This window comes from Marmota flaviventris, chromosome 2, assembly GCF_047511675.1.
Source record: "Marmota flaviventris isolate mMarFla1 chromosome 2, mMarFla1.hap1, whole genome shotgun sequence".
Classification (NCBI taxonomy): Eukaryota; Metazoa; Chordata; class Mammalia; order Rodentia; family Sciuridae; genus Marmota; species Marmota flaviventris.
Genome location: NC_092499.1, coordinates 90,422,319 through 90,436,493, shown reverse-complemented (window position 1 = coordinate 90,436,493; position 14,175 = coordinate 90,422,319). Strand labels below are relative to the sequence as shown.

Sequence of the window (14,175 nt, the reverse complement as noted above, 5' to 3'; positions counted from 1 at the left end):
TTGCTCCCACTTTGAACACTTCTATTCAATCTTGTACTAAAAGGTCTATCTAGAGCAAGTAGGCAAGAAAAAGAAATACAGTAGTATTATTCACAAAGAATCTAAGACCCCCAGTGGATGCCTGAAACTAGGGATATTGCTAAACCCTATAAATAATGTGTTTTTTCTTATACGTATAACTATGATAAAGTTTCGTGAGGTTTTTTTTTTTTTGTTTAAGACTTTTTTAGTTGTAGACTGAAATAATACTTTATTTTAGTACCACACCCGTGCTAGGCAGGCACTCTACCACTGAGCCACAACCCCAGCCCCCAATACGGCTTAATTTATAACTTAGGCACAGTTAAGACATTAATAACAAAAATAGAACAGGGCTGGGGATGTGGCTCAAGCGGTAGTGAGCTCGCCTGGCATGCGCAGGGTGCTGGGTTCAATCCTCAGCACCACATAAAAATAAAATAAAGATGTTGTATCCACCGAAAACTAAAAATTAAATATTAAAAAATAGAACAATTATAAGACTATACTATAATAAAAGTTATATGAAAGTTTGCCTCTTTCTCTAGAGGTATCTTACTCTAGAGGTATCTCACTATACTGTAATCACCTTTCTTGTAATGACATGAGATGACACAATGTCTACATGATGAAATAAAGGGAGTTGAATGACTTAGTCATTATGTAAGTAGCATCAGAATACTATGTAAAAGTTAACTGAACACAAGCACTGTAATACCTGCACAGTCCATCTGAAATCTGAGATAACTACTAATGGGTAGAAAGCATATACAGTAAGGATATGCTGGACAAAGAGATTCACATCTTGAGTGGAAGAGAGTGAGAAAGCAAAAAAAATCATCACAATACTTATATAACAGTGTACAACTTTTTTTTTGAGGGGGGGCAGTACTGGGCACTGGACTGAGTGCTGTAACATGGAGCTATGCCCCAAGACAAAATTTTGTTTCTTCTAGAACTTTCCATTGAGTACTTTCAGACATGAATTACATGGGTAATTAAAACCACAGAAAGTGAAAATATGGGAAAGGGGAGACTACTATAAGGAGAATTCAAGTCAGAAAGGAGTTAAGTAAAGCTATCTCTATTCACAGATGGTATAATTTACTAAGGGCCCTCTAACACTCAGCTACATTTTCAGCCCTTTTTTTATTTTTTATTTTAAATAGGATCTTGTTTAGTCAGGGAGATTGGCCTTAAATTTATGATCCTCATCTCAGCCTCCTAAGGATCTGGGATTGCAAGCCAGAATCCACACCACCCAGACTCATGAGGCAAAAGAATCACAAGTTCAAGATCAGTCTCAGCAACTTGAAACCCTGCCTCCAAATAAACAATAAAAAAATAAAATAAAAAAGGGCTGGAGACGTAGCTCAGTAGTAAAGTACCCCTAGGTTTGTTCAATCCCCAGTACAATAAAGAAGGAAAAAAAAAAAATCACTCCAAAAAATTCCACAAAAAAACTGCTTTTATATATACTTTAACTTGAACAATTTCAGCAAAATTGAGCAATATAAAAACCAATACTTAAAAATCAGTTCTATACAATGAATAATATACAGTATAAAACATCAAAAGGCAATACTAAAAGAAAGTGTAAGAAAACTATTGTTCAATATATAATAGCATCTTTTAAAAATAATACAGGACTGGGGGTAGCTGAAGGTAGAAATCTTGCCTAGCATCTAGCATGCAAAACCCCTGAATTAAATCTCCAGCACCACACACACAAAAATAACAACAAATAGATATCTAAGGAAGTAAAGTTCTCATACTGAAAGCTATAAAAGCATTACTGAAAAATGTCGAATGATTTTTAAAATAGATATCTCATATTCCTGGATTGGAAAACTACTCAAAGTGATAGAGATTCAATGCAAAACTTATTAAAATCCAAAGGGCCTTTTTTGAATAAGTAGGAAAACTAATGCTGAAATTCATATGGAATCTCAAGTGATCCCAAATAGCCAAACACTATCTTGAGAAATAAGAACTTGGTGAAATGAAATCACAACTGCCCAATTTCAAAACTTGCTACAATAATCAAAACAGTGTGGGACTGGCCTGAAGATAAACACAGACCAATGGACTATAACAAAGATCCCAGAAACAAACTCTCACAAATGTGACACACATGCATACACACACACACACACACACACACACATAAAGTTCTGGTAAGAATGAAGAACAACCTCAACTCCTATTCACAGATAAGGGAAAATTAAGTTGGTAAAATCACTTTGGAAATCTACTGAATGTGTGCATAACCTATGACTGAGTAATTCCATGTCTAAGCATATGCTCAACAGAAATGCACTCAACATGCCAGGTATGGTAGTACACACCTTCAGTCTCAGCTACTTGGGAAACTGGTAGGAAGATCACAAAAAATGCACTCACATGCAGATAAAAACTACAATGTTCATGAATGGACTAGTCATAATGCCCAAAAGAATGCAAACTATCTAAATGGCAATAAAATGTGACACACTGAAAAAGTGGATGGGCTAGGGTTTAGCTCAGTGGGAGAACTCTTAACTAGTATGCACTCGACTCTAAGTATGGACAACAGCACCATGCAAAAAAAAAATGAAAAGCAGAAAACCATACAGCAATGAGAACAAAGCAATCTACAACATATGACAATAAAAATGCAAGGCACAACATTGAGCTAAAAATCTCAAACACAGAAAGGTATTATTATTTCATTTCCATAAAAACAGGAAAAAATAACCTGGAATGTTAAAAGTTATAATGATTATCCTGTGGGTAAAGTTCAGAAGACCAAAAACTCACTACTGAGGTTTTTTGACATGAATGTTGATTATGATTGTGTTCAATTTGTAAAATTCATCCATCTGGGAATGGACAGAGCACTTGCCTAGCATGCGTGAGGCACTGGGTTTGATCCTCAGCATCACATAAAAATAAACAAATAAAACAAAGGCATTCTATCAATCTACAACTACAAAAATTTTTTTTTTTTAATTCATCCATCTGGGGGCTGGGATTGTGGCTCAGAGGGAGAGCATTCCTGAGGCATTTGGTTCAATCCTCAGTACCACATAAAAAATAAAATATTGTGTCCACCTATAATAAAAAAAATAAATATTAAAAAAATCATCCATCTGTAATTTGTTTTAAATTTTCAATTTAGTAAGTTGGGCACTAATTCAAGAGGGTAAATCAGAGCTGGAAGGGGAACACAATACAGGAGATTGAACTCAGGGCCTTGCATATACTAAGCAGTTATTCTACCACTGAGCTATACTACCAGTCCAGAGCCTCTTAAAGGATACTTTAATAGAGGGATGACAAGAAAAAACATGTTTAAAAACATAAATATGTCAAGGAACCACGCGCACATCTGGAATTCATATATACTATATCATATAGTACAAGACTGAACAGAAGTGTTAAAAGTGGGAGCAATTTGTTTTTTGGGGGGTTTTTTTGTTTTTTGTTTTTTTTTTTAACTAGAAACAGTACTTTTATTTGTAGAGGTCTCAGCTCAAAGTTACAAATACTTACACATCAGGATTGGTAGGAACACCAAATGCAATTTCACAACCACCACTATGTATTTCTTTTTTCTCTGACATGACTGGCACAGATCCAGGCATCTGGGAGACTGAGGTAGGAAGATTGTAAGTTCAAGGCCAACCTGAGCAGAAGTAAAATTTTAACAAGACCTTTTCTGAAAATAAAATTCTGGGGAAAAAAAAAAAAGCTCAGTGGGGGCTCGGGATGTGGCTCAAGTGGTAGCGCTCTCGCCTGGCATGCGTGACGCACTGGGTTTGATCCTCAGCACCACATAAAAGAAAATAAAGATACTGTGTCCACCTAAAACTAAATTTAAAAAAAAAGCTCAGTGGTAGGGCACTTGCCTAGCATACATGGGGCCCCCGGCTCAATCTTCAAAACCACTTAATTAATTTGGTGGCACTATGCAGGAGAGACTGAAGAAAATAATGGCAAGATAATGGCAGTAAATTTAGGAATAAAATAATGGGAATCTGAGTAAGCATGGTTGTAATAAGTAAAATGGTTATAAATCACATACCAGGAAGCAGTAGAAAAATAATAAAATGGAAAAAAAGTAACAAAAGATGACTCTCATATTTAAGAAACAACAGTTATAACTAAATATTAGGGCTATATATAAAATCCACATTGGAATCATTTTGGAAAGCATCTCTATAGAAAAGGTATCTGGAGTCTTAAGAAAGGATGCAATTGAAAATGACAATGTAGGCAGAATAAGATATTAATCTTTGATGCCCAAAGTGATGGCTGAAAAGATAATATTCTGAGGAGGAAACAAAAACTTAGGATAGTAATATCTTAAAAGGATGAAGTATTTTATTGGTCAAATAATTTTACAATATTGACAATAAAAACAAAAACTGGCTGATCTCTTAAATGTGTCACACGTGACTTTTGAGAGAATATACAGTTTACTGGCTAGGGGAGACAGATCATAGGAGAACTAGGGCTGGAGATATAGTTAAGTACAGGGGCACATGCTTAGCTTGAGAAAGGCCCAGGGTTTGATCCAACACAAGGAAGGAAGGAGCGAAGTAGGGAAAGGAAAAAAAATGAGAAAATTTAGGTAATAACTGAAAATTACTTATGAAAGAATGTTACCAACAAATAAAAGAACCTGAAGAAAGATCATGAAGGAGAAAAAAACAAAATCAAGAAAAATTGCTTGTTTTTCCTATCTAAAAAAGAAAAAAAAAAAAAAAAGTGGGCACAGCAGGAAAAAACTTAAACTCCTGGAAAACGCATAATGGAAAAATAGCTTCCCTCTCTGCTTTAGAAGTCTAACTTCTAAAAGGTAAAATATCTTCCCCTAAAAATTACACTGAAATATATATATAACATCCATGGATAAAAATATGTCAAACTAAATAACAGGTTGAAGATTTGGGCGGGGGGTGGGGGATATACTTCCCTTGAACTCAGAGAATTCACTGAGCCACATCCCGAACCCTATTTGGTATTTTTTATTTAGAGACAAGATCTCACTGAGATACTTAGAGCCTTGATTTTGCTGAGGCTGGCTTTGAACTTGCAATCCTCCAGTCTCAATCTCCCAAGCCACTGGGATTACAGGCATGCACCACAATGCCTGGCTAGGTTGAAGCTTTACTCTCAAAGTAATGAAAAATCAAATGCATGTTTATAAATGGTTATTTCTGATATTCCAAAAGTTTATATTAATTCAACAAGTGGGGAAATAAGAGTACAAACTAGTCAACAAACAAGATAGTTTCATAGTGATAAATGCTATGAACATGCTAAAAAGCCTAAACATCCAAAGTAGTTAAAGAAAAATAATGAATAGGGGCTGGGGATGTGGCTCAAGTGGTAGCGCGCTCGTGCTCGCCTGGCATGCGTGCGGCCCGGGTTCGATCCTCAGCACCACATACAAACGGGTATGTTGTGTCCGCCAAAAACTAAAGAATAAATATTGAAAATTCTCTTTCTCTCTCTAAAAAAAAAAAAAGAAAGAAAGAAAAAGAAAAAATAAAAAAATTGGGCTGGGATTGTGGCTCAGCGGTAGAGTACTCACCTAGCATGCACAGGGCCCTGGGTTCTATCCTCAGCACCACATAAAAATAAATGAATGGAATAAAGGTATTGTGTCCAACTACAACTAAAAATATATTTTTTAAAGAAAAATAATGAATAAAATAAAAATAGACATGAAACTAGATCTAAAATATTATGCAGTGACACCAATACTATACAGCAACCAAGTGCACTAAAGGTATCAAAGGCAGGGGGGGGGATATAAAGAGGAAAAGGTCTAAAATAGAAATTCAATTACATGGCTTAGATACAACAAACACTGGAAAGTATGATACAAGACCAAAGCAATAGGGCAAGCAGCCTTTTAGTGTAAAGGAAAGAGGATGTCAAAGAATCCAGAAAAAGAGGGTTCAAGAATACAGAATTTAGGCTGGGGTTGTGGCTCAGAGGTAGAATGCTTGCCTAGCATGCAAGAAGCAGTGGGTTCAATCCTCAGCACCACATAAAAATGAAATAAAGATATTGTGTCCATCTACAACTAAAAAATAAGTATTAAAAAGAGAGAGAGAGAGAGAGAATGTTCTCAGGTATTGCATACCCTCTTAGCATTCCACCTCCAAGAAGTCAAGCCATGGCTTTCTAGATGGAGGACACCCCTGGAGACCCACCCTGGAAAGAAAGATTCTGTCACAGGTCCTGGAGATACTGGGGCACATCCTGTTATTATACTCACAGAGGAGCCCTGGCCTCAAAAATCACTGCAGAGAACTAGGGATATAGCTCAGATGGTAGAGTGCTTGCCTTGCATGCACAAGGCCCTGGGTTCAATCCTCAGCACCACCAAAAAAAAAAAAAAAAAAAAAGTAGAGCATGAATTGCAGAAAAATGAAAGCATAATATCTACCTGGGAAACCACTATACAGTGGGGACAGTGTTTTGGACAAAAATGCACAAAAATCAGTAGGCTCACATACTATAGGTGGGAATATAAATGGTTATAAACTTTTCAAATGTGATTCAGCAATTAACCAAAATTTTAAATCTGCGTACCCTTTGACCCAAGCAATTCCATTCTTAAGAACGGATCTTTGGGGGCTGGGGTTGTGGCTCAGTGGTAGAGCATTCGGCTCTCATGTGTGGGACCCTGGGTTTGATCCTCAGCAGCCATAAAAATAAATACACAAAATAAAGATTAAAAATAAATAAATAAATAGAACTGATCTTTGTATCTATAAAAATGTATAAGGACATGTGCATAAGAAATTTTACTGAAGCAGTATTTATAATGGCTAAAAATATGAAACAGTCTCAACATCCATCCACAGATGAGTGATCAAATCCATTTTACAGGATGTAGTCTTTTTTTTTTTTTTTAATATTTTTTAGTTGTAGATGAACATGTACCAGGTAAGCACTCTATCACTGAGCTACAACACCAGCCCAGAATGTAGCCTCTCCAACAAGGCTGACATATAATGTGTACTGTTTCAGACAAAAAAAACAGGAAAACTTATCTTTACAAAACTATTTTCATGTCTAATTTTCACACGTGAATCCTTTTTTTTTCCTATTAAACCAAAGTGGTTTTCTGTATAATAAGGTCATTCTTACTTATTTCTGATGTGCTTTTAGGAGAAAAATACGTATATCTGAGCCCCTACATGGCAGAATGCAATTAACCTAATGAGAAAACATCTGCATAGGCCATACATGGAAAAACTGAATAATCTGTGAATTCTGAGACTGGAATTATGTAGAATATAAGATCCTAGAGCAATGTGTTTTATTTGGTTTCTAAAACCAGGTGTTCAGTCCTATTTGGTGAATGACTAAATAAAAGAGAGCAAAACCCCAACCTCTCCCGACCCCCATACCGAGGATTGAACTGAGCCACATCCCCAGTCCTATTTTTTTAATATTTTTTTAGTTGTAGATAGACATGATATCTTTATTTTCTTTATTTTATTCATTTATTTTTATTTGATGCTGAGGATTGAATCATTACCTCACATGTGTTCTACCACTGAGCCAGAACCCCAGCACCCCCACAGTCCTACTTTGTATTTTATTTAGAGACAGAGTCTCACTGAGTTGCTTAGTTCCTCCTGGTTGCTGAGGCTGGCTCTGAACTCTTGATCCTCTAGTCTCAGTCTTCTGAGCCGCTGGGATTACAGGCGTGTGCCACGGCACCAGGCCACGAGTAGAAATCTTAATAGTTTATAAATATATTTTCCACTGGGCACAGAGGTACAAGCCTGTAATTACAAAAACTCAGGAAGCTGAGCTAGACTAGAATAGCTAAAAATAAGAAAGATATTACTACATGTAACAAACAAAGATGAGGGGCTGGGGATGTGGCTCAAGCGGTAGCGTGCTTGCCTGGCATGCGTGCGGCCCAGGTTCGATCCTCAGCACCACATACAAAAGATGTTGTGTCCGCCAAAAACTAAAAAATAAATATTAAAAATTCTCTCTCTCCCCCCCCCTTTATTTCTTTTTTTAATTTTAATATTTATTTATTTTTTTAGTTTTCGGCGGACACAACATCTTTGTTTGTATGTGGTGCTGAGGATTGAACCCGGGCCGCACGCATGCCAGGCAAGCGCGCTACCCTTGAGCCACATCCCCAGCCCCCCCCCCTCTTTAAAAAAATAAATAAATTATTTTTAAAAAAAAAGATGAGGCAGTAACAGGAACGCTCATATATTATTTGAGGAAATGAAAATTGGTATAATTATTTTGGAAAATTCTGGGGTATGTACTAAAATATAGTCTACTTCATGTCCCAGCAATCCTACTCCTAGATAAATAACAAACAGAAATTATTAGTACATATGTCTACAAAAAGTTGAGCACAAAAACATTCATGTTAGTTTATTCATAACGGTAAAAAACTAATAATAATCAAAATGTCCATCAACAGAAGAATGACTTTATGTGGATTTTTGAAAGGAGGCAAAAAAAAGTATACATCTACAAACTGAATGACCACAATAGCACAAAAGAGCAGGTTTTAAGACTAAAATTTTCAGAAATCAGTTTGAGCTATAGGGCAACACTAAGAAAAATGAAAACTAAGCTAAAGACATTATTAGACTTTAAAAAAAAAAAAAAACTATGAGGAGCATGGTGGGAAATTCTATAGTCCCAACTACTTAGGAGGCAGGAGTGAGAGGATCACTTGGGCCTAGGAATTCAAAACCAGTCTGGGAAACATAGCAATATCCTGTTCCCCCAAAAAAGTAATTAATAATAATAAACTTACATGAAAGCAGAGCTCAAAATCATAATAATACTACAAGAGCACAATACCAGGAAATAAATAATCATCATTTATTAAATGGCTGAATATATTATGAGACATCAGTGAAAATGACTGAAAGGATCAAGAGTTAGAAGAATCAGTTGAATAATATGATAAAGACCAAGGAAGAAAAATTAAGAGTGGGAAGAAATGGGTAAATAGCACACTTAGCAAGCAAAGCTTGGCTAAAGATGAGTGTGTTTACAAAATCTGACTGGAGGGCTTGGGATGTGGCTTGGTGGTTAAGCGCCCCTAGGTTCAATCCCTGGTACCTTAAGAGGAGGGGAATCTGATTGATGGCCACTTTGGGACACACACACATACACACACACACACATACAAAAAAAAAAGTGACATTATTAGCTAAAACAAAGAAGATGATACAGCAGTCATATTTCAACCAACTAAATAGAAAATGAGAAACTGTGGAAGTAGAACTAATATATATGCATACGTTTTTTTAAAAGCCTTAAATAAAAAGTTAATACTTTCTTTTCCTGTAAAAGGGTAAAGAGTATGTATTTTAGGTCTTGCAAGCATCACAGTCTCTGTCACATATTCTTATATACACAGAAAAAATAGGCTATAGGTTAATATAGCCAACTCTTGCCTTAAAATAATTTCTGATCATAAATCAGGCCATTTGGAGACAAACTTTACATCCAGCTAAATGTCATTTTCACATATGAAGATGTTATTTCTTGGAGCATGATGCAAGTTATTTTTTTCCCCTTCAATTATGAAGAGGCTCAGTCATTACTCTGAACTATTCTCTCAATCCATTAGATCAAAAGTTCAACCATACATAATCCCATCCATCAGCTGCTATTTATAACAAAGAAATACACCTGACCCTTTCACCTTATCAGAACTCCTTTACTGGCCTCCAAAGGTACCCATTACTGAGAACTGAAGACAGGGCCTTGCTAGGCAAATGCTCCACCACTGAGCTACTAGAATTCTTTAGTCCCCCAAAATTTTTTTTTTTTTTTATTTTGGGGGGGATTGTTGTCGTTTGGTTGGTTGGTTGTTTTTGGTACTGAATATTGAACCCAAGAGCACTCAACTACTTAGCATCCCCAGCCCTTTTTTGTATTTCATTTTGAAACAGGTTCTCGCTAAATTGCATAGGGACTCGCTAAGCTGCTGATGCTGACTTTGAACTCCTGCTTCTTGAGCTGCTGGGATTACAGGTATGTGCCACCACATCAGGCCCCCAAAGGAATTTTAATGATTAATTTTCCACCATCCAAGAGCATATTAAACTTTTGGATAATGAGGGTAAAAATATTTTAACTGTGAGCCAGAGATGTAGTAGAGTAGTTGCCTAGCATGAGGAAAACTCCAGCACCACCAAAAAATAAAAATAATAATAGGTGGAGTTGTAGCTCAGTAGTAGAGCACTCACCTCGCAAGTGTGAGGCACTGGGTTCGATCCTAGCACCACATAAAAACAAATAAAGGCATTGAGTCCATATGCAACTAAAAAAAATCATCATCAACAACATCATTACTATAATTGATGATCAATTGTTTAAATTGCTCTGGATAATCAAAATAATTAAACTGAGTGGAGAATCAAGTATTAAAGCTGGTATCTGCTAATTCTAACTACAAAGAAAAACATGGTGGAAAGTATATGTTGAAAAAGCAAAAAACCAACCTACCTACAGATAAGGATGGAGAATCTCATGAGCCTGGGAATTCTACAATCAAAGAACAGTAGCTATTAATAGGATACAAATAAGTAAGAAAGGGAAGGCAAAGGAAAAAAGTGGGCTCAGATTTACTTCTGCTGAATTTGGATTCTAATACTCAAAAGATAGCTCATATCTGTAATTCCAGCTATTCAGAAGGTGGAAGCAGTGGGATCACAAGTTCAAACCCAGCCAGGGAATTTAGCAAAAACCTATCAAAATAAAAAATCTTTTAAAGGGCTGAAGATATAACTCAGTGGTAAATGAGTATGTGTGAGACCATGGGTTCAATCTTCAAAAAAAAAAAAAAAACAATTCAAATATCAAGAAACATCATTGTTTTTCACAATAGCAAAGCAGTCAAGATAGGGAAACAATTGAAGTGTATGATGAAAGAATAAAGAACAAGTGATACAGCTTGAGCATCCCTAATCCAAAACTCCAAAATCTGAAATCCAAAACTTTCGAGCATTAACAGACCCTCAAAGTTCTGGCTTTCAGACATTGAAGTATTTCAGACATTGAAGCTTTTCAGATTCAGGATGCTCACAGTTAAGTCTGTATAAGTATGCAAAAACCACAACACTCTAAACCAGAAATACAAACACATACAGACCATACAGATATACTTTCTGTCCCTCCATACTGGTGATTAAACTCAAGGGGCACCCTACCACTAAGCTGTATGCCAAGGGTTTTTTTTTTTTTTTTTTTTTTTTTTTTTTTTTTTGAGGTGCTAGAGGATCAAACCCAGAGCCTCACACATGGTAGGCATGTTCTCTACCATTGAGCTCTACCATCAGCCCTTTCTTTTTTGAGACATGGTCTCACTAAACTACTCAGGTTGGCCTCAAACTTCCAATCCTCCTGACTCAGCCTCCAAACTGCTATATGCTACAGTGCCCAGATTGCATATGTTTACAATGGGATATTACTGAGCTTTATTTAAAAAAAAAAAAAGGAAATCCTATCAGTTGTGACAACATAGATGAGCTTATAAGACACTGTAAGTGAAATAAGGAAGATACAGAGAGACAAACACTGCAAAGTAGCCATCAAAGAATGGTTACCAGGGGTGAGAGGTATTGATCAAAGAGTACAAGGTTCACAGTTACACAGCATAAAAATTTTTAAAAAGAAACGGTACATCATGCTACCTTAATATATAATAATCTTTAACTTGGTTTTTCAATTGGGAAATTTATAGATTAGGAAATCCATAGGGCAGTAAATCATAAACAATAGACATAAACAAGTTTACTCTGAACACATTTTGTGCCTCACTTGGATAAATTTCCTTTCAATTATGACTTGGGCTTTTTCTCTTCAATTATTATTAGTTGTCTATATATGTTAATAAGAGAACATTCTAAATATAAACAAAAAACTCTACTCCAATAAATTATCCAATTTGCCTTCAATTCTAGATCTTGAATCCAACTGAGAAAAATGAATAATCGTATTACAGAATGTAAAACAATTGTAGTCTATTTTACAGTGACTCACATTTATCAATGTTTAAAGTATTCTACAAAATCAATGTGTCAAATCAAAATCTGGCCCTTCTCAACCAACCTTTTATTTCTAAAAATTAAAAAAATAATAATAAATTTTAAAAAACCTACTACCTACCTTTCAGAAATCTCTTGCTTCAATTGAGGAACTTCAAGTGCTGAATCAGTATCCATGAAACCAAAAAAGTCTTGTTTTATATTAAGGGGTGGCTTCTCCACACACTTTATTGATGGATCAAAATCAACTGGCTGTATCTCTGACCCCTCACCTTCTGCGAGACGAACCCGATGACCAGGAGAACTGGGAACACTATTCCCCTCTTGGTCAGAGTTGTTCTTTTGTTTTCCATCTCTCTGGGGCTTACTATTCAGACCATCATCCCGAAAGCCTTTCGCAAATGGATTGTAATCTATTTTCAATTGGGTAATCTGAATGTTCTGATAAGCTGTTACTGCAAAGAATTCAGTCTGGGGGAAAGTAAAAGTGTGGACACCAGGACCATTTAATTGTATCACTTCTGTAGCCTTTTCTGCGGGTACCAAATGAAGTCTTGGCAGGTAGCGATGCATAGAGTGTAAGATAATATGTCCTTCTTGATCCAGTGTATTGTTGGTGAGTTTGAGTTTATAGAAAGAAACTGGTTGATGCATCCAATAATGACCTGTAGAAGGAGATTCTGGATGAATAAAAACCCTCCCCAAAACGTGTGGCTCAGCCTTCCCACTGGGTTCCCACCAACGGCCATTCCACTTGTAACGATGGTTATCCACAGGAGATATATCCATGACAAGAATATACTTTAAATTTGAATCTAAACCTGTTATCCAATAACGACAATAAGGAAACATGCGTCTTCCCTGCTTGGTCAGAATCATCTCTGTGCTTCGATTATGGAACTCATTCCACATACTATTGTTATCGAGTGTGACAGTGATTCTTCCCACAGTACAATCAGCTGGAAGGCAAATCTTCCCTTTAGATTTTCCTGGTGATGACACCTTACTAGCCAAAGCACAGGCATCTCGATTAGTAACCAAAATTCCTTGGTCAGTTTTGCCATTTCCTGGCTGTTTTAGGATGACAAAGAAGGTAGGTGCTGTTCCTGCCACTGTCCCACCATCTTGATTAGCCAATATAATCTGCTGTTTCTCCTCCATGATTCCAGTGGGAAACTCAGTAGTATGATAACTGTAGCTATCACACAATCACAATGGCCTTTCCATCCTAAAAACAAGCAAAAAAAAAACAAACAAACCTTTAATTAAGTTAATGTTTATTGTACGAATACAATGATTATGTCATCCTCAAAATATTCCTAAATTCCTCTAAGATACTGCTTATACCCTTCTTGTCATCACTACAAGGATATTCATTCCAGAATATCTAATCGTTCTAATCATTTTTTTAGTTCACTTCAATCTAGTAAAATTAACAATATTCCAGCCCTATAAAAATTCACCATAAATCCTGATCGCGCACAAAAACACAAAAGTATATTCATTTTAGGAAAACTACAAAAAGCATACAAATTTAAGGAGATAGATTTTAAAATGATCCCAACACTTCATAAATTAATTTGCCAAAATATAGCTTTATATAGCAAGTTCTTTGGGAACGAGTTTAAAAAAAAAGCAAATCTACATGCCGCGGTATATACAACTCAGCGGTAGAGTGCTAGCCTAACAAGCTTGAAGCTCTGGGTTCAATCCCCAAGGGCACTGACATGAATTCACACATAAGTAAAGAGCTGTTAATTTATTAACATTTGCATTTAAAGATGCTATGACAAATTACTGGTTCTACTGGAAAAATATAGGATAGGTCTAATATTTAATTTTTTAACACCCCTCACCCCCGCCCACTGGGCACTTTACCACTGAGCTATATCCCTACTTTTTTTATTTTTTTTTATTTGTGTGTGCGCACGTGTGTGTTTGTACGCGCCAGGGATGGAACCCAGGGACTCTTAACTGCTGAGCCACATCCCAACCCCTTTTTATATATTTTTCGACAGGTTTTCACTAAGTTGCTCAGTCTGGCTTTGAACTTGCAATCCTCCTGCTTTGGCCTCCTGAGCTGCTAGGATTACAGGTGCACACC

The 14,175-nt window shown here is 36.3% G+C and overlaps 1 protein-coding gene across 21 annotated transcripts in view; it reads right to left on the bottom strand.

Annotated features, from left to right (window-relative positions):
* Mga (MAX dimerization protein MGA) overlaps window positions 1-14,175 on the bottom strand; it is a 129,516-nt gene that overhangs the window by 68,646 nt on the left and 46,695 nt on the right. For all 21 annotated transcript variants that reach the window (XR_011706659.1, XM_071608102.1, XM_071608111.1 and 18 more), the window contains exon 2: window positions 12,193-13,299. Coding sequence is in view for 20 of the 21 variants with exons in the window: in XM_071608102.1 (XP_071464203.1) it covers window positions 12,193-13,232 (1,040 nt within the window). In the remaining variant the exon portion in view is untranslated. The remainder of the gene's footprint in view (window positions 1-12,192; window positions 13,300-14,175) is intronic.